General features: G+C 39.2%; 1 protein-coding gene across 2 annotated transcripts in view; it reads right to left on the bottom strand.

Moving 5' to 3' along the window:
- Positions 1-5,307: 5,307 nt before the first annotated feature.
- The window catches only part of SLC24A2 (solute carrier family 24 member 2), a 251,278-nt gene continuing 230,743 nt past the window's right edge, over positions 5,308-25,842 (bottom strand). For both annotated transcript variants that reach the window (XM_037061898.1, XM_037061899.1), the window contains 2 exons: positions 18,566-18,732; positions 5,308-14,417 (listed from right to left, as the gene is read on the bottom strand). In XM_037061898.1, coding sequence (XP_036917793.1) covers positions 14,168-14,417; positions 18,566-18,732 — 417 coding nt within the window. In that variant the 3' untranslated portion in view covers positions 5,308-14,167. The remainder of the gene's footprint in view (positions 14,418-18,565; positions 18,733-25,842) is intronic.

The raw sequence follows: 25,842 nt of genomic DNA, 5'->3' as shown, positions 1-25,842 counted from the left end.
GCTTAAGTGGATTAGAGCTGGGAAGTGCTTTTCCCAGACGGAATTGGGGACTCAGGCTATGTCAGAATTGCTGGGGGCGAGGGTCCATCACTCCCTCTTTGCTGCAGCCCCCTCAGTCCTTCCTTGAGGGCCTCCCAAGTGATTGTGTCTGGCTTAGGTTGCCCCTCCTCTGAGAGGCTGTACCCATCTCTGACTAACCTACCAAGTGTTGGGGGCAGGGGATGAAGCAGAAGCAGCGCTGCTGCCAGAGAGAAGCTTTGTCTCCTTAGTGGCTCGCATACTGGAGGTTGCTCACTCAGCCTTAGCCATGGGGGGCAGTTACAACTCCTGAAACCAGGCAGAGCGGTTCCTAACAGCCACCTTGCCTGCCTGGTCCTCCACTGCTACTTTGCCAGGTGTCTTCCCAACATGCTCATCTCCATCCCTCCTACTGATCTAGATGAGTATGTCTTTTTTAACTCCTTGATTGTCGGACTTCTATACAGTTCAATTTTCTGTCAGTTCTGGTTGATTTTTGTTTTTAAATTGTTGGTGTCCTTCTTTTGGTTGTGCAAGGAGGCACAGTGCATCTACCTATGCCTCCATCTTGGCCAGAGTCTCTTTTGCCCACTCTTTAATTGTTTTTTTTTTGTCTTCCTGGAGTGGAGTCGTGTGAGTTCTTTATATATTTTGGAGATCAAAGCCTTGTCTGAGGTGTCATTGGCAAGTATGTTTTCCCTTATAATTGGTTCTCTTTTCATTTTAATGCTGTTTTCTTTAGCCATGCAGAAGCTTTTTAATTTCACGAGGTCTCATTTGTTCATTCTTTCCTTTATGTTCCTTGCTTTAGGGGACATATCAGTGAAGATATTGCTGTGTGGAATGTCTGAGGTTTTCCTGCTGATGTTTTCCTCTATGAGTTTTATGGTGCCACGACTTACATTTAAGTCTTTTATCTACCCTGATTTTATTTTTGTGTATGGTGTAAGTTGGTGATTGATTTTCATTTTTTTACATGTAGCTGTCCAGATCTCCCAAAACCATTTGTTGAAGAAGCTATTTTTACTCCATTTTATGCTTCTTTCCCTTTGTCAAGTATTAATCGACTGTAGAGAGTTGGGTTTATTTCTGGGCTTTCTGTTCTGTTCCAGTGGTCTATGTCTCTGTTCTTATGCCAGTACCAGGCTGTTTTGATTACAGTGGCCTTGTAATATAGTTTGACATCAGGTCTTGTGATCCTTCCTACTTTGTTCTTTCTTAAAACTGTTGCAGCTATTCAGGGTCATTTATGGTTCCATATAAATTTCTGAAATGTTTATTTTATATTTGTGAAATGTGTCATTGGTACTTTAATAGGGATTGCATTGAATCTATAAACTTCTTTGGGTAGTATGGACATTTTGATGATGTTAATTATTCCAATCAATGAGCATGGTACATGTGACTGACTCCCTTTACATTAGAGGGTTTATCATATTTATCAAGTTCTCTAGTAGTAAATGCTCAACCCTGCTACCTTGTGCATCACAGCTGGATATGCAAAACACCCACGGCAACATGGAAAACCCCTCAGGAGCATTTGCCTATTGCAGCAAAGACTATGCACAAAACAAAAACCAGCCCCTAATGATCAGTTCTACTGCTTAGTGCAACTTCAGGAAAGTAATGCTGCCTAGTTAGTCCTGATTTTCCTCATTTATAGGTTAGGCTAGAATGTGACAATTAGGTTTCTCTCGCATCCCAATGGGAGTGATCAGTAGTGGATTCCTGGAATGCTAGGCTGAAAAAGTATAGGGAAATTGTGCTGTGATTGTTTGTTGATGTCTTCCAGGTTGAGGGAGCAAGAGTGGCATAAATTACCAAGTGTTTGCTAACTCTTCATTTTGCAATGGCTTAGGTCTGTTTCTGTAGAAATATACAGAATGTATTTAATATGTGAGCTGGCCCTAGAGGCAAGATTGACCAAGGAAAAGTTTAGTACCTCAGTATGTTCTTCATTGGTATAGATCACCAATGCCTGAAAAAGATGTGGGAATCCTGGGGCCTTAGGTGCACCCCAGAACTTGTTATGCCTTTATTGAGCCTGACACCTAGGCTACATGGAGTCTTTTCTGGTATGTTGTTACTAACCAGACTAGGCTTTTAGATTCCCAGGTCACTGGGCACATTGCTAGATGAGGATAGGTGGGAGACCAAGGTGAGTAGCATCCTAGGCAGGTGTGTCTATTAGAATACTGAGACCAACAAATATGATTCTTATATTATTGTTCTTAGAAAGTGTTCAAATATACCAAAAGGACCTGATTTAAGAGATTTTCTGTCTTAGAGAGCTTATATAACTTGTTCAAGATCACATAAAGTGGGGAGGAAGGAACTAATATATACTAAAACCTACTATGAGCCAGGTACTTTATAGAGTTATAATTCACTTGCTCTTTCCAACAATCCATGGTGGGGTAGTAATACAATAGCATTATTTTATAGACAAGGAACTGCTGATGCAGAGCCATTGAGGAACTTGCACGCAGCTGCATGGGAAAAGGTGGACCAATGTCAGTCTTTCCAGCAGCTCTGGACTCTGGTAATAGCACACTTTATATTAAAATTTCTGTACATTTGGAAACTGTCAATACATTTGTGTCCCAGTATCTTGTCATTTGTGACAACTAGAGTATTTTTAAAAAGCTATTAGTTATACAGCTGTTTGTAGGCCAGTTGCTAATACAAATAGTTGTATGAAATTTTTCTTTTGTAGTTTATTTTTATTTTTACAAATTGTATCATGATAACAGGTAATAAAAATCACTCATGTGAAATATTCTGTCTTGATATTTTATAAGTAAATCAAATGCATGCCACAATAGATTTTTTTGGTTGTTAAGTATAGAGTTCTCATGATTTTATGATTTTAGTGATGCATGACTTTAAGATGAGACTATAGAGAAACAAGTTTAGAAAATGTGATTCTGAATGATGGTGGGTAGGAAAAAACACACCCAATCAGGACTGCTGTGCTCTAGGAAACTAGGTATTATCACTGCTGTGAATCTGCACTGTGGTCAAACTTGAAAACCAGTCCTCCAAAGAAGGTGAAGGTGTTCTGGAAAAATACAGCAATTCTAGGGTGTACTGTGGTTTTTTGTTGTTGTTGTTAAGCAATATAAGTTCTGAAGAGTGAAATCTGTTATAGAGTCGTGAATGAAATATTGATGGAAAACTTAAATTTCCTTGGTGAAGTACAGGTCTGTAAAATTGTAGTAAAAACTGGACTTAGTAAAAATAATGGAGAAGATTCCCAATAACAACTGATTGGTAAACATTTTGATATGAATATAAAAACAAAACTCAGTTGATGAATTGAGTTCCTATTTTAAAATTTACACAGAGAAGCAATGTTTCCATGAAAATTCCAATAAATTAAAGAGGAAATAGTGTTTTTTATACATAATTGATCAGGAATTTTAATCAAGCTAATGAATATTACCTGAAATACGCATTAATATCATTCTAATGAAAATGTTGACAGTCTCAAACATCGAAAATACTATTAAGGGGAAACCCCAGAGATTTTAACCATCATTGGGTTGAATGAAGGGTCTTATAATACATTTTTTTCTAAATATAAACTAGTTCATAAATCCTTTGAGAACTGGGGTTCATTTTAGAAGGAAGGGAGATGAGAGGAGTGTAGATTTCAAACTTTTCTTAAACTTGACTATATGCCCACAAGTTTGGGTAAGAGAAAGGCTTAGGTTTAATTTAAAATTCTGACACTGCATGACCTTGGGCATGTTACTTAACCACTTTGGGCCTCATATTTCTATCTGTGAAATGTGGACTAATAATGATATTACACTCAATGAGTTTAGTGAAGACTAAATGAAATGATGTACACACAGCATTTAGCATAAGAGTAGAATTAGCTGTTAATAAAATGTTTGGAACTGTGGTCAGAACAGACAAGAAAATTATAAACAGAATGAAGAATCCACTCAAGCAATGAAGAGATTAGTTGCATACTCCATGGCATAGAACAATGGGCCCTAACCCAGTGGGGCTACAGAATTTACCTACTCAAACAAGGAGACAAAACTTTGAAAGATATATTAATTTTTTAAAAAAGTAACAGTAATGATGCCCTTTGGATTGCAAAAAACTCCAGCTGCAAGGCCTGGGCTTAGTGAGGGTGGGGCCCTCCATGAACACAAGATAGATTTGACTTAAAGCCTGAGCGTTACATGATTCCTTTTGGCCCCAGCAGAACCATCCTGGTAGTCTGCAGGGACCACGTGCCATGCTAACTAATGTAGTGTGACAGGCTCAATCATCGTATCCTGTCAGAGATGGCAAATCTGCTCATTAGTTGAGCGACTTTTCAAAGCCCAGAAAGATATAAAAATATCGAGATAATGAAGTAAATCAAATTCATAGAATTAATACTTTGATGTGGTTCAGTTATGTTTTATAATCACTGGGATATATTGTGTGCATTTGTGGTTTAAGGTGTTTGAAATCAATCTAGTTTATCAGATAATCTGATTAAAATGTAAAATGTGTAATTTATATTAGACTCAATACTAATTTGAAGGGTGTAGTAAACTTTTAAGTTTGTAAGTGATATTTAAGTATTTAAGATTACATGGTTTACTATTATTCATTTAAGATTGACAGGTTAATAGGAGTTGCTTAAGTGCATAGGAAGATTTTTTGTTTTATTTTGTTTTGGTTTGTAACTGTTAGGCTTTTGGTGTGGCTGGGAGTATTAAGTATGTTAAATCTGTAAAATTTCAAAAGTGTCTGGGAGAATATAATTTATAAATTTGGTTAATTATTTAGAGTTTACCCTTTTAAAATTATCAGTGAATTGAGTATAATCAAAGAGGAAGTAGCTGTGAATTTTCATTTTTGCATACAAGTATCAGATTTAAAACAAGACTTCTAAAGTGAATTTAAGGCTTAGGGAACCCTCTGTTTTTGAATTTATCACTTCAGTATATTTAATTAATTAAAATTCCATGATTAGAGAAGTCCTTTTCGTGCCCAAGTTTCCCTATGACATGTAAAAGCTCAAGTGACATGAATAAGCACGCAATAAATGGTAGCTATAGGGGAAAAAAGGATGGGAAAAGAAAGAAGAAAAAAGGGAAAAAAGAAAAAAAGAAAGAAAGATAAAAAAAGGTAGGTATAAATAACAGTAACTCCTGCTGCCCCTTTGTTCCTTTGAATTCTTGCAGTGAAGTTTCCACAGCTGCATGTCAGTTCTGGAGTTCCTGAGAGTCCCGATTAGCTGAAGGTAAGGAGTATCCCAAAACCAAAACAATGTTTTTCTTTGAGTCAGTTTTATTACTATTGTATTTCACACAGAGGAGACTTAGTTACACAGAGTGATATCCTATGAGTTGATTACCAGTAGTAGATGCACAAAGGTGTAGAAAGTGTAACATGAACTTGGTAAAGAAAGTCCCTTTATCAGAGCGAAGCCCGTGTGACAGAAACACGTTATTCCAAACAGCCTTTGTACAAATAAATATAGCATTCAGTCTATGTACAGACATATTCACAGAGAATAAACCGACATGAACTTTTCATACATCTCATTGTCCAGTGAGAATGGCTCATAATAAACAAAACACACATAAAATGATGAAAATAATTTGGAATTGCACCAACTGGATTCTTGTAGGGATAAAGACAGGGGCTCAAATGCTTCTTGAAAATGGAGGCAAACTAGGGAAGCATAAGATGACAGACATCTAGCCCTAAAAAGATCCTTTACAAAAATGGCTTTCTGATCATTTTAATGTAACTTACCCAAAAAACAGTTGAGGTGTTTTGGGGCAAATGTCTATGTTGGGGTCAATGTTGACATGTCTGTTTTAAAACTGTGCAAAGAACAAAAGTACAATTTGTTTGTTTTTAGTGCTAGCAGCAACTTCATGATACCAGGAAGGCAGCTTTTGCTCTTAGTTTTGATGGCTCTTTGAGAATGCACATTGCTTGGAGTTGAAGGCTGTTGCTTCTGGAGTTTTTCAAACTCAAGCTAGAAACTTCCAGGCTGGCCACAGGGCACAAATATGGACTTCTGGCAGGGTTCAACAGGGCAATATGCCAACAGAGGCTCCTGCTTCTGGAGAGAGAGTCTCGCCCTGTGGAGAAACTTTCAGACCACAAAACAGCCCTAACAGGAACATCACTGGCTCCAGGTCCAGGCACTCTTTCTTTAGGGCAAATGGCCATTTATGCAGAAAATTGATGGGCTCATCCAATTTAATATATGCATTTATTCTATATCAGTAATTTAGTTACCCAGTTTCGGTGAATATTTCTAGGCTATTAGTTGGCCTTTAGTCATGTTTTTAATTTTCACTCAAATTAAATGAACAGCGGTGATAAAGTGAGACACCAGAATTTTTAGTTGTGTGGACATCTGTGTATACATCATAGTAGGTCAGAAATTGTGTATTTTAGCAGAAAGGGAAAAAAACCCAATGCATTATGAAGTGCAGTTTTATCTGCCTTCCCATGGGAGGTTTTTAAAATTTAGGCACAAAACATTATTGGTAAGTTGTGTCTCTCTCTTTGCCATTTTTATAAGGGAGCTTCTTAGACTCATCCTATATTTGTATGAAAACTGAAACAAACCTTGAATTTCCAGGTATATATTGCTAATTATCCATTTCACTCTCCACGTGGGTGGACCTTACTTTATATAACAAATGGATTTCTGAAAAGTAATAAATCTATAATTTTAAAAAGGAAGATTTTCAATATAGTATCAAAACTTGCTATTTAAAGGATCTGTGTGACAAGCTATTTCAAAATGAAGAATGCTTCTGTGAAATAATTTCTTTGATCTTCAGAGTTTTGTTAAAGTGCACATCTAAAATTTATGTAGATTAGGATTGTCTAGGACAATAATTTAATGCAGTAAAAAATAGAACAGATAAATCTCAATTTTACAACAAACAATACAAAACAGGAATGACTCATGGACTACTCATTAATTGACTGTATTCAGAAGCCCTGAATATGTGCATTATTGGTATTTTATGGCTTTAATTAAGACAATTGTCTGTTATGAATTACTATAAAGTGCAACATTAAAAATTAAGAAAACCCAAAAGGCATCCATTGTCCTTCAGTTTTATCTTGATGAGAAGAACTGAAGATTTGTTTAATTAAATGGCAAGGAATTATCTAGTCTTAATTCATGCATGTAATTTTGTCCTTAAAACAACTTTATTCAGGATCCACACTTCATTCATTCATTTTGTGTGTGTGACATGATTTTAAAAATATACTCTTTTGGTTAGGTGAGTGTTTTAGAACACTGTCAGTCTCAAGGCCTTTGTTACATACAGTTTCCTTATAAAAGAATAGGCAACGCAGTGTGGGAGAATGCAGGAGCAAATTCCCATCCTTTCAGTGAACAACAACCCACTTTCCTGGGCCAGGGCATCAGTCAACAATGTCACAGTTCCCATCTAATCTGTCATACAAGGAAGTAAATGCACTGTGCTGCTGAGCAATGAGATGAGGTCCAATCATTTCCCCTGTTTCCTATTTAAAGTAAAAATACAAATTCCTTTTGGTAAATCAAGGCAGGTGAGTGCAGGTCCAGAGTTTCTGAAGGATCTCCAGGGGTGCCTCCCCTATTCTAAGTTCTCTGTGAGCTTGAACTCCCCAGGGCCTCATGATAACGCTGCACCCAGCGTTCATACTTTTCACCGGTGGACAAATGCTTGTTGGTGCACCTAGGGCATGTCTGTGACTCTGAAATTCACAGTCACAGACTTCTTGTGACTGTGAATTCTGTTCAGTCTAGTAGTAATTAGGAGGGATTCTCCCACCTCCCAAGAAATAGTCAATTACACAAAACATAAGATGCCCAGGGCAGTAGTCTAGCATTTTGAATATTCATGTCCATAAGATGGAGAAATGCTCATTCAATTGGCCAAGTGCAAGTGAACTGGGATGTTGGTGGTGAGAACCTTGAAGACAAGTAAGCACTGGGTCCAGCCTGGACTTGAAACTTGGGTGTGGGGTTAGAAATAGACAGGACGAGATTTTATAAGGCCAAGTGGCTCATAGTAGATAAGACTTATTTAAATGCATTGGGACAAACTGAGAAATGCACTGGCTTCATCCAAATGTCTTTGAAGAAAGATATAGGAGTCATAGGGAATGCAAGGTTAGCATGCATTAGCAACGAAGGGTCACTTCCTAAAAGGTAAGGGCAGCAGAGTGTTGCAGATACAGGGGCAGTGTTGGGTTCAAGGCTGTAGTTCAGCCATGTTCAGGACATTATGCTTGTGTCATGATTAGCCATAGGGTTCCACAATTTAAGAGCAACACTAAGCATTTAAAAAGGCTTAGTGGAAACTGCAAAAATTATTAAGAAGGTTAGGAAAAAATGACACAGAAATAAAAATCTAAAAATAGATTATGAGTAAAAGAGTAAAAGAGTCAGTCGAACAGTGGTGACTCTAACTATGTCAGGGTACATAGAAAAATGGGCCCAGATGCAGTTTTTTTCTGCCAAAAAGGAAAAAAATTAGGGTAAATCAAGGGCTTGGTTTCACCCGGAAGGAGACCTTTTTGATGCTGATGGTTGTTAATGTTAGTAGTGGAACGAACCAGGTTACAGCAGGAACATCTGTGCCAGGACCCCTCTCCCACCAAAGGGTTCTCCTTTAGATTAGGATGATAAATTGGACAAATGTAGCAGAATCAAACCTTTAGCAAACTCCATGCAAATCCCATGACTCTCTATCAGACTTAGATATTTATCTATTTTTTAAAAATTATTTACAGTGCTCCAGTGTGCTCTTCAATCATTTAGCGGAAGTACTTCGGTTTAGATAATGTGACGCGGCACAGTCTCTCATACGATTGAACATAGTTGTCCATTCAGTCGTAACGACAGGGCCATTTTTATCCCTAAAAAACTGGCCGACTTGTGGATTGGCTTGTCCTGTGTAGCTCTTTATCTTTCTTTATCTTTTGAAAGAAAATGGTCACTAGTCGGGTTAAAGACCACTGCGGAATGCGGGTGGTGCTGAGCAAGACTGATGCCCTGTGCGTGGGAAGGCAGGTAAAATGACAGCGCACACGTTAAGGGGGTCTCGGTGGAAAGCATGCGTCACTTCCATAGCAACCATGGGTGTGCCTGTGATTTCTACAGATGCCCCAATTCTCCATTCGCCACAACCCAGTGAAGTGAAAGAAATACCATGATAATGTAATGCTAAATAATGAAGTTTAGCTGGCTATAAGTATGCTGTTTATTGCTTTTCTTGTCTGCTCTACATTTCAAATACTGTGAAACTGTGAGATTGAAAAAGAAACACAAAGATACAGAGGTAAGAAGGTAAAGCCAAACAGACAGTGAACCAGGGTACATTATCTGTCTTTGCCAAGGCCTTCTTGAGAAGGGAAACTTTTTTTAATCTGGGACACAGACCTACATATGAAGTTCAGTGAAAGTGCTTTGGTTTAGATAATTGGATGCGGTGTACGCTCTTACACATTTGAACATAGTTAAGATAGTTTTTTTTAACCAGTCTCTTCAAACTCGTTCAATAAAAGCATGAATTTTGTAATTATTTTAAACTACATGAGGGTCTATATCATTGTGACACTGGCTTTCTTGGGAATCCCAGTAAAGTAAATAACTTCTCCTTTCTTTCCTTTCTTTGTTCTTTCTCCCCATGAGCTCTCTCTTGATGACAATCCCTAATTGAAGACAATATTGCTGAGGAAGCTATTAGAGTCGAGGGTGTGTCTCTTGAAAATATTAAGCCAGGTGGTTATGTGAGATCTGGCCTAGCAAGAATGAGCACTAGCTTCTACAATGAGCTTTCAGGAATAGTTGATTTCTCCAGAAATCACCCTGAGAATGTTTTCCCTTTATTTCTTTTAGAACAGAGCTGCCTCTTATAATATGGCCACTTAATTAACAGAGTAACAATCTGCCTAGGGGCAAGGAAGTATGGCATCCTCATAATCTTGTGTGTGTGTGTAGATACAAGGAAGAAAGCATACTGGTGTTTTTTTTTAAATGCTTGTCTTTTAGGTCATCAAAACCATGTCAGATACTCCAAGGCAGTAACTTCAGCAGAACACTTAAGAGAGGTCCTACTTCCCCTCACTTCTGCCTGACCAGCAGGTCTATCTGTTGTCATTTCCTTGGTCAGCTTTCTGTGAAGGTGGTGTGTGTGTGTGTGTGTGTGGGGGGGGCTTCCCTTCAGAGCTCATCTCCTGTCTCCCTGTTACAGAAGAGACAGTTTAAGGGCTGTGGGCAACGGTGGATAGTTTGCCCCCCCCCTGCCCTGCCCAGGAATGGATGTACATTAACATTATCAAATGCCTCATCAGCGAGGCAGCTGTGCTTTGCTGGAAAGGCAAAACCACAAACCACCTGATTCCTGTCTTCCCTAGAAAGTAAATAATGATGGCCCATGTGAGGTGACACCTGTTAGAAGCCTTACGAAGCATTTTTCTGGAATATAAAACAGTCCCTGTCTCTTTTTGTAATCTTGTGAAAAGGCTTTAGGATATCCTCCTGCATCCGACAAATTGATAAACAACCCTACCTCTTATTCCCTGCACATGTTCTGTGCTTTCCTGCTCTCTCCTGCCTGGGAGGCTGCATAAACTCCTTTGACCTGCAGCTCCAGTTCTTCAGGAGCTGGGCAGGTTCAGAGGGCAGCTGCATGTAGCACGGGCATTCCAGATGCAACCCAGAAGGTTCTGTTTGGGCATTCCCCTGGCTGGGGTTGCCTAGGGCAACAGGGCAAGTGACAGCAAGCAAGACCTGCTTGGTTCGCTGTGGATAAATGGAACTGGTGCAGCTCATTCATTTTAGATTGAGCAGTAAGAAGTTGGCTCTTGAATTTTTGATAATATTTTATACCCTGCTCCCAGGAAGGGAAGAGAGTATTTGCAGTCCAAATTTCCCCTGTATACTTTCCTGTTGTGTATTTTTTCCCTCTCCAGCATTAGGGATACAGCCATTTCTGTAAAGCTGTAAATCTATATTCATGGGGTGGGAAAATACGTGAAGTGGGTACATATGTGTATGTTGGTAAGTGCATGTGCACAGAGCAAACCTTACGAGGCCAGGGAGGAATGTTCCCTTCGGTTTGGTGAGCACGACTCCTTTTCCTTCACTAAGGCAAACTTGATGCTTCCTGCTTTTGCGTCCTGAATGTGATTGGGTCAGAGGGTGATGATATAGGTGATTTTGTGTATGTACATATAGATCTGGTATAAAGCTGTATATATATTTATATATGCATATACACAGGCATGCAGGAATGGCATCAGAGATGACCTGCCTAGGAAAGAAATTATGATGCAGAAAGTTTTTTTGTTTGTTAATGATCTTAATGCTTTTAAAGACCTACTATTGTATCCCAGACACTTCTCTCTGGATTTATCCCAGCCCAACATATAATCTCATAGATACATAGTGAGGAGATAGTGAGGGCAAACAATGGGAGGGAGAAGGTGCCTGTGTGCCAGCCGGCGGGGGGCACTGTAGTTGTACATCATGTCACTTTCAGTGCATGTCATTGAGGTGGGAACTGGGCCTTGAAATATTGTTTTCTCAAGTACAAATTTTTGTTAATGACCACAACACTCCCTATGAAATGGAGCTCTCAGGCAAGCAGAAAGCCCCATGGCTGCTTGGATGAGTCTCTGCTGAGATCTGGGAATTAACGGGAAGAAGTGAGGAGGCAAGGGAGGAGCATCAGGAAGTGCTGGAGGAAGACTAGGGCTGCACCAGACCTCCCTCGTCCTTTCTGGTTTTACAGTCTATCTGTAGTGGAGTCCAAGTCACCTATTCAAGCCTTCTTCCAAATAACGAACCAGTCAATAATATATCCTCATGCAATAACCAACTCTGCTCCCCTCCAAGTCATGCACAGGGAAAACGAGCAGAATTTTTAACTAAAAGTTCACCTATTCATTCTCCTTCACTCTAAGGAACTGGCACAAATTCTTGCTTCGATACAAAATTTTGCCCTTCCTGAATGAGACACCGGTTTCTCTCACACAACTGAATACCAGACTGCAAAGTTGGAGAGACTTGCTTGCAAACCAGCTTCCTGGGGGTGCCACTTTGACTCTCTGCCTCCCCAGTGGGCCTCCAGGGAGAAGTGCTTTTTCCTGTGGGTGGAGAGCAATGATGGGCACTGACTACTACCACCATGCTCTGCGGAATGAGCTGAGGTTTTGTGGAAGAAATACTGAGTTTGATCTGGGGCTGTCAGGTGTCCCTTCTTCTTTTTTGCATCTGTGAGTCCTGCATCCTGTCTCCCTCTGTTAGGAGGTGTGTGCTTGTGACAGTCATAGCAGCGTCAGTGACACAATAGATCAGAGACAAGAACACACATGGTATAGATCCCCACATGGGGTGTGTGCCAACTTTGACATAGGATGAGCACCGAACAATGAGCTATCCTCTACTTTTTCAACTAATTTTAGGGAAAGCATAACTTGGGGAAATAAAAGACTATGTATTTTTCATCAATTTAGTTTGTTCTTTTCCCATGCTGGTTTTATTTTCTATTCACATAGATTTAAGAAATCAAACAGGTGTCAGTCAAACAGAATCTGGGGACACTGAATGAAGGGAATGAAAATATCCCATGAAGGCTGAGCAAAGTCAGAAAATCAAACCTTGGAGTGACTGGGTCGAAGCCATCATGAAGAAGCTGTTGAGTATAGTTGTCAGTGTACTATGTAAGCTAGAAAGAGTCCCAGAGGGGTCCCTGATGGCAGGAGAGACACGGCTGTTGCATGAACTTTAACTACATCCTGGTCTTGGCATCACTAGACATAGGACTCAGAAACCTTCCTGGTGTGCAAATGACTTTCCAAACATCTCTAAGCTGCCTTGGCTCACGCAGTATTGATTGGAGTAAGTTTAGTTCTGTTTAAGGAATAATGATTTCTTCAGACACTGGAGCCCCTTATGACCACACTGGAAGGTGCTTTAAAGAACTATGCCGTTAACATTCCCATTAGGTGGCAAGTCTCACTAAGTGTCTCTGCTGAATGGAATTTCTTGTTATATATCCAGGCTCTTTTGGTAGCAGTTTGATTATATGTGAGCCCTTAGTATCAAAATATATCTAAATGACAATCACAGCTAAACTTGCTTCCCTTCTGTTGATGATAATGAGACATGCATTGGAAAAATATTGGTTCAGTTTACAGAGTCTTGCTGTCCTAGAACAGTGCTAATTTGGTTTGCAGTCATAGTTTCTACTTGCATGCTGAGGCAACATATATAGTCATAAAAACCTCAAATAAACCCAACCCTGGTTACCTTCTTTTTTCCCCCAAACCAGTGTCAACCCAGTCTGGGTTTTACCTCTGTCTATCCCAAGTAACCCTATGGGGTTTGGTGAGTGCACCCCTGTGGGGATGGGCAGAGAGTCTTGCCTGTTTGGCATGTGGAAATGTTTTGGAGGGCTCAGCTCAGGGCCCTTACAGGCCCTCTCCACCCAGCCCTCTCTCCCGAAACCTATTTCCCTAAAACACTCACCTTACCAGGTAGGACCAGTAAGTCCAAGGTAGGCTGAAGGTCACAGCAATGATTCCATTAGTTTACCTCTTGCACTTAAGAGGTAAAACTCAGGCAGAAGCTTGATGCCCCTCTTCAAATAGGTATTATAAATATGCTAGAGCTATCCCTGAAAAGATGCATTTATATTTATATATATAATTATATATATATAGTTTCTTTCTTTGTATTTGTATACAGGTCTGTATTACTCTATAGACATGGAAGGAGGGGTATAGTACAGGAACAGGCAGGGGGTGTTCATGTGCATCTATGTATAATATATATATTTTATATGTATTTACACAGCCTCTGTATTGTTTGCTTCATTACAATGAACGTACCTCCCACCAGCAAGGAGTACCTGTCAGTGGTAAGTGGTGAGACATCTCAGATGGACAATTCCTGGTCTCTTGAGGGAACCCATTTCAGTGGGCCAGGGTGGTTGCACCCTGTGAAGTGAGCAGGTCCATTGGGAGTCCACCCCTCCTCACGTCCACCAAGGAAGGACACTTCACATGCCTGGCGCTGTGTGCCAGCTGCCTCTTCTCAAGATGTCAAGGAGCCTAGAACCCAGAGCGGGGAGGGATCATCGAGATATGGCTTTTCATGCTAGATGGAGACTGGGCACACAAGAATTCTGTCTTCCAGGAGGACGCTGATCACAAGAAACACAAAGTAGAGGCCAAACATGATGAAGCCCAGCACTTTGTTCATGCGCCATTTGCAGAGGGCGATGGAGAGAATGACGAAGAGCAGCATGATGAAGAGGAGGACGATGGCACAGAAAAGGCCATTGCTGCTGACAGCCACGGGCTGGAACTTCTGAATGATGGTGTACAGGAGCCAGGGCAGTGGGAGCCTGTGAGGGAGAGAACAGGGTTGGCAGGCAAGCGGCAGGCGTGCTGAAGGAGGCCTATGACAAAACATCAGTTTCTTGGAATCTATCATCAGAACAGGGTGTCTTGTTTGGCTCACCCTGCTTGGGGCATGTCTGGCCCAGGAAATCACTGAAGGAAGTCAGGTGAACTTTATCTGTTACTGACCAAATTAGAATGGAGAGAATTTGTTCTGCAGTTGAATAAAATCAAAGATATGACTGTGGCAGGTGATATCTAAATTAGATTTGAAATACTTTTTATTTCTTTTCTTGTTGAGATGAAAATATCACTCTCACACCTAAAGAGGTGAACTAGGGATTTGGGTGAGAGAAGGAGAAGACAAACGGAGAAAAGATATGGAAACCAGGAATGAAAATGGCAAAATTATTTTATGAAATGGAGAGAGAGAATAGCAATGACTTAATTAACAACCTAAAAAGCGAGTGAAAAATAAATGATGATGGTGGGGGCCAATACATATCACTGCCTGGAGTTTATGTTGGAAAAGATGGGACAACCATTTCACTAAAAAATAATCTTTCTGAAAGATTTGAGGAAGACAGTAACTGACATTTGTGATTTTAAAAAACTTTATTATGTATTTTTATACCTGTTCTTTCCCTTTGCATTTGCATTTTAAAACGTGATAACATCTTTTGTTTCCTAACCAGACTGGTGACTCTGAAAGACATCAGGAAAGCTAGCCAGGTACACCATGAGAGTGGGCGGGGCCTCTGTGGGAGAGGTTCATGGCTGAAAATGCAAGACTTGGTGGTGTGTGCCTCCCCACGTGGCTGAGTGAGAAGCAGCCAAGTTCTATCCATTGAGCCTAACAATGGAATGCTGTTCAGGGAAACTGGAACCCAGCTACCCAGTGGGCTGAACCTTCTGCAGAGCCTAAGGCCAAGGGAGATTCATTTTTGGCCTAGCCTCAGTGGTGTGGAAGAGGAAGCACCCTTTCCAAACACAAACTTGTCCAAAGAAAAAGCATATAGCTTGAAGGAGATAATGAGGTGAAAGAGGAATTAAATGTAAACATCTGTCTCCTCTGCTGAAGAGAGTGGGCATGTGAAGGCAGAGCCTTCGTGTTATATATCTTTGACATCCCAGAGCCTGGCACATGCAGGTGCATATGTTAACCTGAGCCAAGCTGAAGTGATTGATGTGACTGCCTTGTGGTGATCAGTTGCAGGTACTTGGCCCCCTAGAGCCAGGCTGGGATGCGCCTACCACAGCAGAGATGTCAGGAAGGGAGGGGTCAACGGGGCCACTGCAGGAAATAAGGTGCAATTGCAGCTTTTGGTAGCAGTAGGCAGCGCCGGCGCCTTATGGCAGCAATGGAAAGTCAAGAAAGGGTAGGGGAGTGCCTGTTGGTGATGATACAAAAACCTGTTTTAGGTCCGCACTTCCCATGGTTTGTTAAGCTAGACACACACACTCACACAATGGCACTACAAATAGGGAAAAGCCCTTTGGGGGGGGAAATAACATTTTTTATACCTTTAACCAATCAGTTCTACTATCAGGGATCAAGCGTAATGAATAATTCAAAATGAAGATAGAATTTTATCCAGGAAAATGATGATTTCAGTGTCATTTTGAATAGTGAAAAATTTAGTATACCTTAGTCTCAATAAAGGGAACTTGTTAAGTTGATGTAATTGACGTAGTTATTAAAAGTCATGAACTATGAAGATATAGGCAAATAGTTATGATATATTTAAAGTTAAGGATACATATAAAATAAAAATGTATTTAATAATGTGAAATATATTATTATGCATTTAAATGTGAATGTATTTTTAATAATATTAAATAAATATATGCATTTTTAAAAGGCGATGCATTATCATTGATTTTTATTTATGCTTTATATGTATTGTCTAAATCCTTTACTGTGAGTATGTGTTAATCTTAAGCAAAAAAATGTAGGCAAGACTATAAACTTTACACTCAATATATTGCCAAAGACTTTGTAAATTGGCATGACTCTTGGGAAAAAGTTTTGGAAAAATATACATCAATAGGCATTAAAATGCTCATAATCTTTAATTCATTAATATTTCTTGAAGCAATTTATTCTAATTAAAATGATTAGCAGAGGATGTTTTTCTGCATAAAATGATTTGTAGACATACTCATAATAGTAGAAAATTGGAAAAGATAACAAGGTCTTACTAAAGGATAATGGTTAAACTGAAAAGCAACAGGATAGAATATTTTAAAGCCATAAAATGTTAATTGTGAGAGATATGAAAAAGCTTAGCATAATGGTTGATTTACTAACAGATGCCTACTCCATGCCAGGCATAAATGTCTTTAAAATGGAAAAATAAAAGTCCTCCAAGAGGACAAAACTGAATATTCCCTAAGAAAACCTTGTGAAATATTTGGAAGGGAACATATGAAAGCTAAATGTTTTTCTTGGCTAGCAGAATTAGTTTCTTTGAACTCTCTCATTTGTTGCAAAATATACAATTTAAGAATAATGAACAAAAAGCATCTTGAAATTTTCTAGAATACTTATTGTTCAAAAACATGACAAGTGTGTCAGAGCATTTATAATTGTCAATTTTTAGGATTTTCTTTTGTACTATAGAATATTTTGTTTTCCTTTTTAGAAGAAAGTGACCAAGAAAACTACTCTAAGTGTGTAGGCAGTAGAAGTGAGGAACACTGTTTGTATTAGGGATACCATTCCTTTAAAACATATACCTTTCAATATATCCATTTATTCATCCTTCTGTCTGTCCATTCATCTATCACCCATCTTATAAACATCTGTTGAGCTACTAGCATCCACTAGGCAATGTTTTAGGTTTTGGTGACTTCTTGCTTTTGGGGCATTCACAGTCTAGCAGGCAGACTGATGTACATGACCATGACAGGAGTGTGGTATGCAGAAAGTAGACAGAAGCAAAAGCTCCCTGGTCAGGCCCAGGAGAGTCAGAGAAGCCCTCATCTGAGTTGACATTGGAAGGATAAGTTGGAGTTCTGCAGGCCGGGAGACTTCTTGAGTGACAGGGCCAGCAAAGAAAGGAAGTGTGATAGGAGAGGGCACCTTTGGAACTTAAAGGTGGTTCAGAGAGCAGAAACTCAAAGCAGAATTTTATGCACAGACAGTGCTACAGTTGAGAGTGCAGACGGTTCAGATTTCAGCTACTTCTTTCACTCATTGTATGCACTCTGTGCCCTTCAGTTTTCTTATCTGAAAAATGGGGATGATAAAATACCTTATGGCTCTCTATGTGGTGTAAATGGGTAAAAATATAAGTACAGTGCACATGGTAGACACTGAATGAAAAAATATTGTCACATATTAGGTAACAGAAGGGTTAAGAGGAAACAATATTTAAGAAGTTCAATGAGAGAGAAGATCCATTTTAGTGAGTTTCCAAATTCAAGTGTCAAGAGCTCAGTTCTTCTGTGAATATACAATAACATCCCATGTTTTACTTTCTCAGGTTATTTATCAGACTAATTAGACTTTTGACAAGTTAAATGAAATAGAAGTAACAGCAACCTTTCCCAATCTGGTCCACTTTAGAGATTATTCACACTGAGAGCTCTAGTTTGCTTAACTGTAAGAACAGATCTTGTCTTTTGACTTTCAAAAAAACTGAGAATATCTTCACCAGCACAAATAAACAAATGATAATGCAAACCTACCAGCATTTTCCAAGGAAGGAGATGAGATATTTTTCTGGGCCTATGTTAGTTCCAATCTACTTTACAATCTAAATCTCATCTGAGGCTGGTAGGGACTTCATTTAGAGTTAGAATATGAAGAAATATATAGTGAATCTACCAGATCATCTCAGTCATGCCTGAACATCAAATAATCATAACACATAGCCAATGCAATTATATAAGTGCAGTTATCTTAAAATATTTCCTACAACATCCATTCTGTATGCAGGAATGTGTTTCTGCCTGTCCAGGGTTAACTTATTCTTCATTAAGTTCTCTGAAAATGAAAAATGGAGTTGATGAAACTGAATGTTACTCCCAGTCTTTACTTTCTATTGATATTGGCTAGTTTTGGGTTCAGAGGTCCTGGTCATGTCTTCACAGCTTTGAAGATGGTGATGAAGTTGGTGTATACCCTTATAGAACTATCTCTACTTACCCTACAGTGATGTCAAAAATATTGCTTCCAACAGAGCTGGATACAGCCATGTCTCCAAGCCCCTTCCGGGCCACTATGACGCTGGTGATAAGATCAGGGATGGAGGTCCCAGCAGCCAAGATGGTCAGACCCATAATCTCCTCACTAATGCCAATTGTCTCTCCAACCTAAAAGTGATGACAGTGACATACATATGAGTGTTTGTAGTCACAAAACCCATCAAAACCACACGCATCTCAACACAACTCTGTTTTAATGATCTTTTATTCTGGGCTGTGCTGAGTGCTGAAATGAGCCACAATCACTGCCATAGAGTTGAGGATATTCAGACCCAAGAGACTGGGAACATTCATGTAAGGGTGAAACAGATAATCTCAAAAATCATTGCTATAGAGGGCTAGAGGGCAGCCTCTATATGGGGTTTAATAAGACAGGGGAAGCAGAAAATTAGTTATAAAAACCAACTGGGCACTGGCTGGGTAGCTCAGTTGGTTAGAGCATCATTCTGATACACCAAGGTTGTGGGTTTGATCCTTGGTCAGAGTATATACAAGAATCAACCAATGAATGCATATATAAGTGGAACAACAAATCAAGCTTTTTTCTCTCTCTTCCCCACCCTCTCTCTCTCTCTAAAATCAATAATAAAAAATCCCCAATTGGTCAGAGTCTTCAGGAGCCAGTGCCTGATAAAGGCACCAAATCCTGCAGCAAGTGCTCTTGGATTTACCATAGAAGGTTAACAAGTTCCACACAGCATCCTCATTTCCCCTGAACATACCCTAGTGTCTGTAACCTACTCTTAAACACTTAAGACTGCCATTTCCAAAGGAGACTTGATTTGGGGTGGTTTTGTTTTGGTCATACAGAATTGTAAATCAACAAGGCAGCAGTGAGGAAGCCATCTTTTAGTCAATCAGAGGGCCTCGGTCCAAGGTCTGACTCTGGCATTTATTAAGTACTTGCCCTACTGCTAATTGAAGACATTGTGCAATATATTTGATCCTCACTTTTTTATTTATAAAGTGGCATTGATCATAACTACCTTCAAGGTGATTGCGAGGACTAAGTGATAATTTGTGGGAAAGCCTTTAGTAAATGGTACACATTGATGAAAAAGGTGAAAAGCAAGGGGGGGTTATATTTTCTTTTGGTCTTTGCTTTTTAACACTCTAATTCTATATGCACAGTTGGTCTAGTCTCAGATGGAAGTTCCTCCATTCTATGGGGCAACTTGCCTTCTAGGGGCTTTGAAAAGCTTTATATAGTTTCTGGAGTTGGTGAACTGAAAACCTTTAAGATAATGCTTTCAATTTGGTTTCCAACAGCCTACCTGATGACACCTGGCATTTTCGAAAAAAATTTAAAGGGCAGAGGTAGCATATAAGGATAAAGGCTTTCAAGGAATAGAATAAACTCATTTCTAAATACTTTTAAAAAATGTATAAGTGATAGCTTAGTTCTCACTAGCTAAAAGCACAGTGGGGAGCTATTTTTATTGTGATGGCCATGCCTGCTCTAGAGCCTGGCAAGCCAGCTTCCCCTGTCCTCACAGTGCAGAGATTCACAGCTCCCCGACAGAAAGGAGGTTCCGTGCAAGCAGGATTGTTGGCTGGCTCACTGTGGTTTTCCTACTACTCAGAACACAGCCTGGCATACAACAGGCTTTCAGTTCCTATTTGCTAAATAAACAAATCAATCTGCATACGTAGATGGTGTTACTAGCATACTTTTCACTGATTCTGTTAGAAAAACTTAAATAAATGTTTTGCACAGGAGTTTCCCATTTGAGCAAAATATTCTCCTTCATGATGTCTCTTTTCTATTAGATTTGGAGAGAAACATTTTCAAAGACTGTGAAGAAGCTGACTGAATGGTTGTCGCCCTTAATGAGTTCCAAACTATTTAATACATTCTTTATCATTTAAATGCTTAGAGGTAGTTCTAAAGCTGTGACTGTTTCAAAACTGTCTATGTGTGGAGTTTGAATGCCACTAAAGCAGAAAAGTGCAGGAATTCAAGGGGAGTGGCATAGTGGGTGTGGTTAAGAGCACTGGCTTGGGATCTAGAGAACTCCACCTGCAGACCCTAGCCTGTCACTCCTGGTGCAAAGCAGCCAACTTCCTTGAGGCTCCGTTTTCCCCATCTGTGAAATTGGGATGATAATATCCACCTTTAGAGCTGCGATAATTATATGCGATGATGCGTGTAAAGCAGATAGCACATCGTTAGACATAAAGTAAATGTTCGATTAAGTATGAGCTCTGATAACTCAGATGTTGCTCCTTTCCCTCTTTTACTTGGTGCACAGCCATCAGGGCTCTGGTGGCAGAGACAGAAGCTGGTGTAGTGGGGTCAGTCCTCAATGTAGGAAATCGCATGAATAATGAAGAATTCTCATTGTATATCAAACCCCTGATGAATCTGTGTGGCTCTAGAAATGCTTTCAATGAAGGAGAACTTCTACATAAGCTCACTGAAGTGACTGCTAAATCAGAGGCAAGGTAATGGATGCTCGGATGGGACAGCACCCAGGAGCACTTTGGGGAGCGCCAGAGAAGGTTAGAGCCAGAAGGGACATCAGCAGTCTCTCATGGGGGGAATTCCTTGTTTTCTAAGAGAAGTAATAATAGAACCACTAAGAATCAAAACCCAGCACTGTTTTTAATATTCTGTGTTGTGGTTCCCTGCCTTGGTTTAGGGAGGATTTGCAGAAATGTCATATTGACCAAAGGAGACACAGGGTCCTATTTGACTTTGAGAATTAACTTCTCTTGCTAGATGCAGTATAGATTTTAACCACAGGTTTTCATCATCCATGAAATTTACTAGGATAAAGACTCATGACAAAAATTACATAAAAATAACAAAAATGAAGGGAAAATATGCATAAAGCGTTGCATGTGAAGGACATTTATTTTTGGCCAAAATAGTAGCCAAATAATTGTATCAAATAGCACTTATGATTGCTAAAACTGTGGGTACCAAAATAGTTTAACACTAAATGGTGTCATTGTTATCTTTATAGCTTTTATAGTTCAAAAGTACAAATGATGGAATTAGAGCTAGACTTAGAACAAAATCTGCTCTTTTGATCAGCTATGCAAATAGTGTGAATAGGAAAACATTTCTAGGGGAGGAAAGAAAGAGATACTTCGCATCCATTATTGGAAAGCAAGGTTTCTCTTCATATTTTGGGAACTTTCTGTAATTATTATCGTTCTAGGCATCTTATTTGTGTTTTTCTACACAGAATAAAAGGGAACAAGACTGCAGCATTAAGATGATCATTACACAGAGAAGGATGGAAGCCTGTACAATAACGTTTCCTAGGATGGCTATACAAGTGGCAATAAAACAACATATTCTAGCAAGAGAAAAACAGCCCATTTTTTTTCATTAGCAGTACATGAAAGAATAACAATTATTGGCCCTGGCTGGTGTAGCTCAGTGGATTGAGCGTGGGCCTGTGAATCACACGATTGCAGTTCGATTCCCAGTCAGGGCACATGCTTGGGTTGCAGGCCAGTTCCCAGCAGGGGACTCAAAAGAAGCAACCATACATTGATATTTCTCTCCTTCTCTTCTTCCCTTCCTCTCTAAAGATAAATAAATAGAATAAAATCTTTAAAAAATTATTGTTGGGAGAAGCCATTACATATTATAAGTGGAAAACAGTTATTTTAGCCTGGAAATCTGAAGGCTGAAAAGCAGCCCACCTCCACAATAATTCTTGCCAGGTACGACTCTCAATGAATGTGGAAAATAATGACTTTGGGGACAAAAAGGGAACTTCAGGGGACCATGATTCTGGGGAAATACCCAAGAAGAGTAATCTGAAGTCAAATATCATGAAAATAACTATGATAATAATATATCTTGTGGGAATAATTTGGGGAATATCAGCCCACATTTCCAGTGATTTTTGTTAGTGATTCCTTTTTAATTCCCTGTACTCCATACTCCTCAGCAGTCTCTCCCCACTTCCCTCTACTGCCCCAAACCAAGGCAACCATTAGCTTGCTTTCTGTCTCTACAGATTTGCCTGTTTTTCCCATTTCATATAAATGGGATCATATAACACATGATTTTTGGTGACTGGCTTTTTTCCAAGTAGGATAACATTTAGAGGTTCACTTACATTGTAGCATGTATCACTATTTCATCTCTTTATATGGTGGAATAATATTCCATTGAATAGATAGCCCACATTTTAATTACCCCTTCATCAGTTTGATAGACACTGGGTTGTTTTCATTTTGGGGGTTGTTGCATTATGAATAATACTGCTGTGAGTATACATGTACAAATTTTTATGTAGGTGTTCTCATTTCTCTTGGGTATATATCAAGAGTGGAATCACTGCACTGGATCATATGGTAACTTGATGTTTAACATTTTGTGGAACTGCCAAACTGTTTTCCAAGGTGACTGCACTATTTTACATTCTTACCAGCAGTATAACAGGATTTGTTCCAACACTTGTTTTTGGCTGTCTTTTTCATTATACCCATCTTAGTGAGTGTGAAGTTGTATCTCACTGTGGTTTTGATTTGCATTTCTCTAATACATAATGATGTGGAGGATATTTTCTAATGTTTGTTAGCCATTTGCATATTATCTTTGGTGAATTATCTATTCAAATCTTCATCCGTCTTAAAACTTAGGATGCTTGTAATATCTTCTTATTTTTGAGCTATAAGAGATTTTTACTTATCCTGGATACAGTGCTTTATCAGATATATGTATATATATATATATAATTTGGAAATATTTTCCCTCAGTATGTGGTTTGTTTTCTCATTCTTATTTTTTAAGTATATTTTATTGATTATGTTATTACAATTGTCCCAATTTTTCTTCCCTTTATCCTCCATCAGCCCTGTACCCCCCTGCCCTCTAGCATCCCTCCCCCAAGTTCATGTCCATGGATTATAAATATAAGTTCTTTGGCTTCTATGTTTCCTATTTTTTACATTCCCCTGTCTATTTTATGCTACCAATTATGCTTCTTATTCCCTGTACCTTTCCCCTCGATTCTTCTCCTTCCCCTCCCAACTGAGAACCTTCTATGTGGTCTCCATTTCTGAGATTCTGCCCCTGTTCTAGTTGTTTGCACAAATGGACGAATTGTCCAGGGCTATTATAAAGATTATAAGGACAAAGGAATGTGAATTTCCTGGCATATAGTACACAATCAATAAGGGTACCACTATTATCTCCGAGAACATAAAAATCTTTGCATCTCATTCTTTCATTCATATGTTACAACAAACAGTTCCTGAGAGTTTCTTCTTTTGATAGGCATTATGACTAGTATTGAGTTAAAAATGGCAAAAGTGAAATACACCACACTTTTATAAACTAAGGCTCAAGGAAGAGACCATTCTGTTTGTAGATTTTTCCTGAGAGCCAATGGAACTGCCTTATGACCCAGAAATCCCACTTCTGGGAATATAACCAAAGAAACCCATAGCACTAACTTGAAAGAATATATGCACCTCTATGTTCACTGCACCATTATTTACAATCACCAAGATATGGAATCAGCTCAAGTGTCCATCAATAAGTGGATAAATAAGCCATGGTACATATATAGAATGAAATATTACTCAGCCATGAAAAGAATGAAATCTTACTATTTGTGGCAACATAGATAGATCTAGAGAATATTATGCTAAGTGAAATAAGACAAATACAAATACCATACAGTTTTACTTATATAGGAAATCTAAAGAACAATATACACTAACAAAACAGAAACAGACTCATAAATACAAAGGACAGACTGATGGTTGTCAGATGGGAGGTGGGGTTGGAGGCGAGGTGAGAAAGGCGAAGGATTAAGAAGTACAAATTTGTAGTTACAAAATAGTCACAGGGTTGTAAAGTATGGCATGGGGAATATAGTCAATAATATTGTAATAACTATGTATGGTGCCAGGTGGGGACTGGAAATATTGGGGGAAACACTTTATAAAGTATATGGCTGTCTAACTGTTATCGGGGAGACCCAAATCAGGGTGCTTCCCCTCCTTGGTTCTTACTAACCACTACGCTGTACACCTGAAACTAATACAAAATAATATTGAATATAAACTGTCATTGAAAAAAACAAAGGAAGGCTGTTTAGAAGGTGAGTAGCTGCCCAAGAGAAAGCGAGTGCCACTTACTGAATCAGGCAAAACCTTGACATTCCTCCCAGGCCCGAGCCAGCCTGGTTTCAGGCTGTAGGGGGCAAGGAGTAATCAGACTTGCCTGCCTTGCTTCACATGCCTGACCAGGGCTATGCAGATCTGACTCCAGGCCAGGAGACAAGGGAAAGTTGAGTGGAGTAAATTTCTTTAGTCCTCAAATACTTAACTTGTCTCATCAGATGCAATATTGTCATGACAGTCTCAGAAAGCAAAGATGTTGGTTGATTAACAACTTCCAAGAGAAACAAAGGGAAAAATAAAGAAATGGGACTACATCAAACTAAAAAGTTTTTGCGCAGCAAAGGAAATCATCAACAAAATGAAAAGATAACCCACTCTATGGGAGAACATATTTAATGATACACTGATAAGGAAATAATCAAAATTTATAAGAAACTTAAAAAAGGCAACACCAAAAAACAAACCAAAACAAAACCTAAAACCATCCAATTAAATGGACAAAGGACCTAACGAGATACTTCTTCAAAGAGAACATACAGAAAGCCAGAATGGCTATTATCAATAAGTCAACAAATGGCAGCCCTGGCTGGTGTGGCTCAGTGGATTGAGTGCTGGCCTGTGAACTGAAAGGTCACTGGTTTGATTCCTAGTCAGGGCACATACCTGGGCTGCAGGCCAGGTCCCCAGTTGGGGGCATGTGAGAGGCAACTGATTGATATATTTCTCACACATTGATGTTTCTCTCTCTTTTTCTCCCTCCCCTCCCCTCTCTCTAAAAAGAAATAAAATCTAAAACAAACAAACAAACAAACAAACAACAAGTATTGGCAAGGATGTGGAGAAAAGGGACCCCTTATGTACTGTTGATGGGAATGCTGATTTGTGCAGCCACTGTGGAAAGCTATATGGAGTTACCCCAGATAAATAAAAAGTGGAACTGTCTATGATTCAGTGATTCCACTTCTGGGAATGTCTCTGAAGAATTGTTTAAGTAAGTCAGAGAAAGTCAAATACTGTATGATTTCACTTATATGTGGAATCTAATGAACAAAATAAGCTAACAGAGTGGAGACAGACTCAAAGATACAGAGAAAAGACTGACCACCATTAGAGGGGAGG

Source organism: Sturnira hondurensis, unplaced genomic scaffold (assembly GCF_014824575.4).
Source record: "Sturnira hondurensis isolate 20B ecotype Veracruz unplaced genomic scaffold, ASM1482457v3 Scaffold0013559, whole genome shotgun sequence".
Classification (NCBI taxonomy): Eukaryota; Metazoa; Chordata; class Mammalia; order Chiroptera; family Phyllostomidae; genus Sturnira; species Sturnira hondurensis.
Note: the sequence above shows the minus strand (reverse complement) of the source record. Positions and strands in the feature narration are given on the sequence as shown.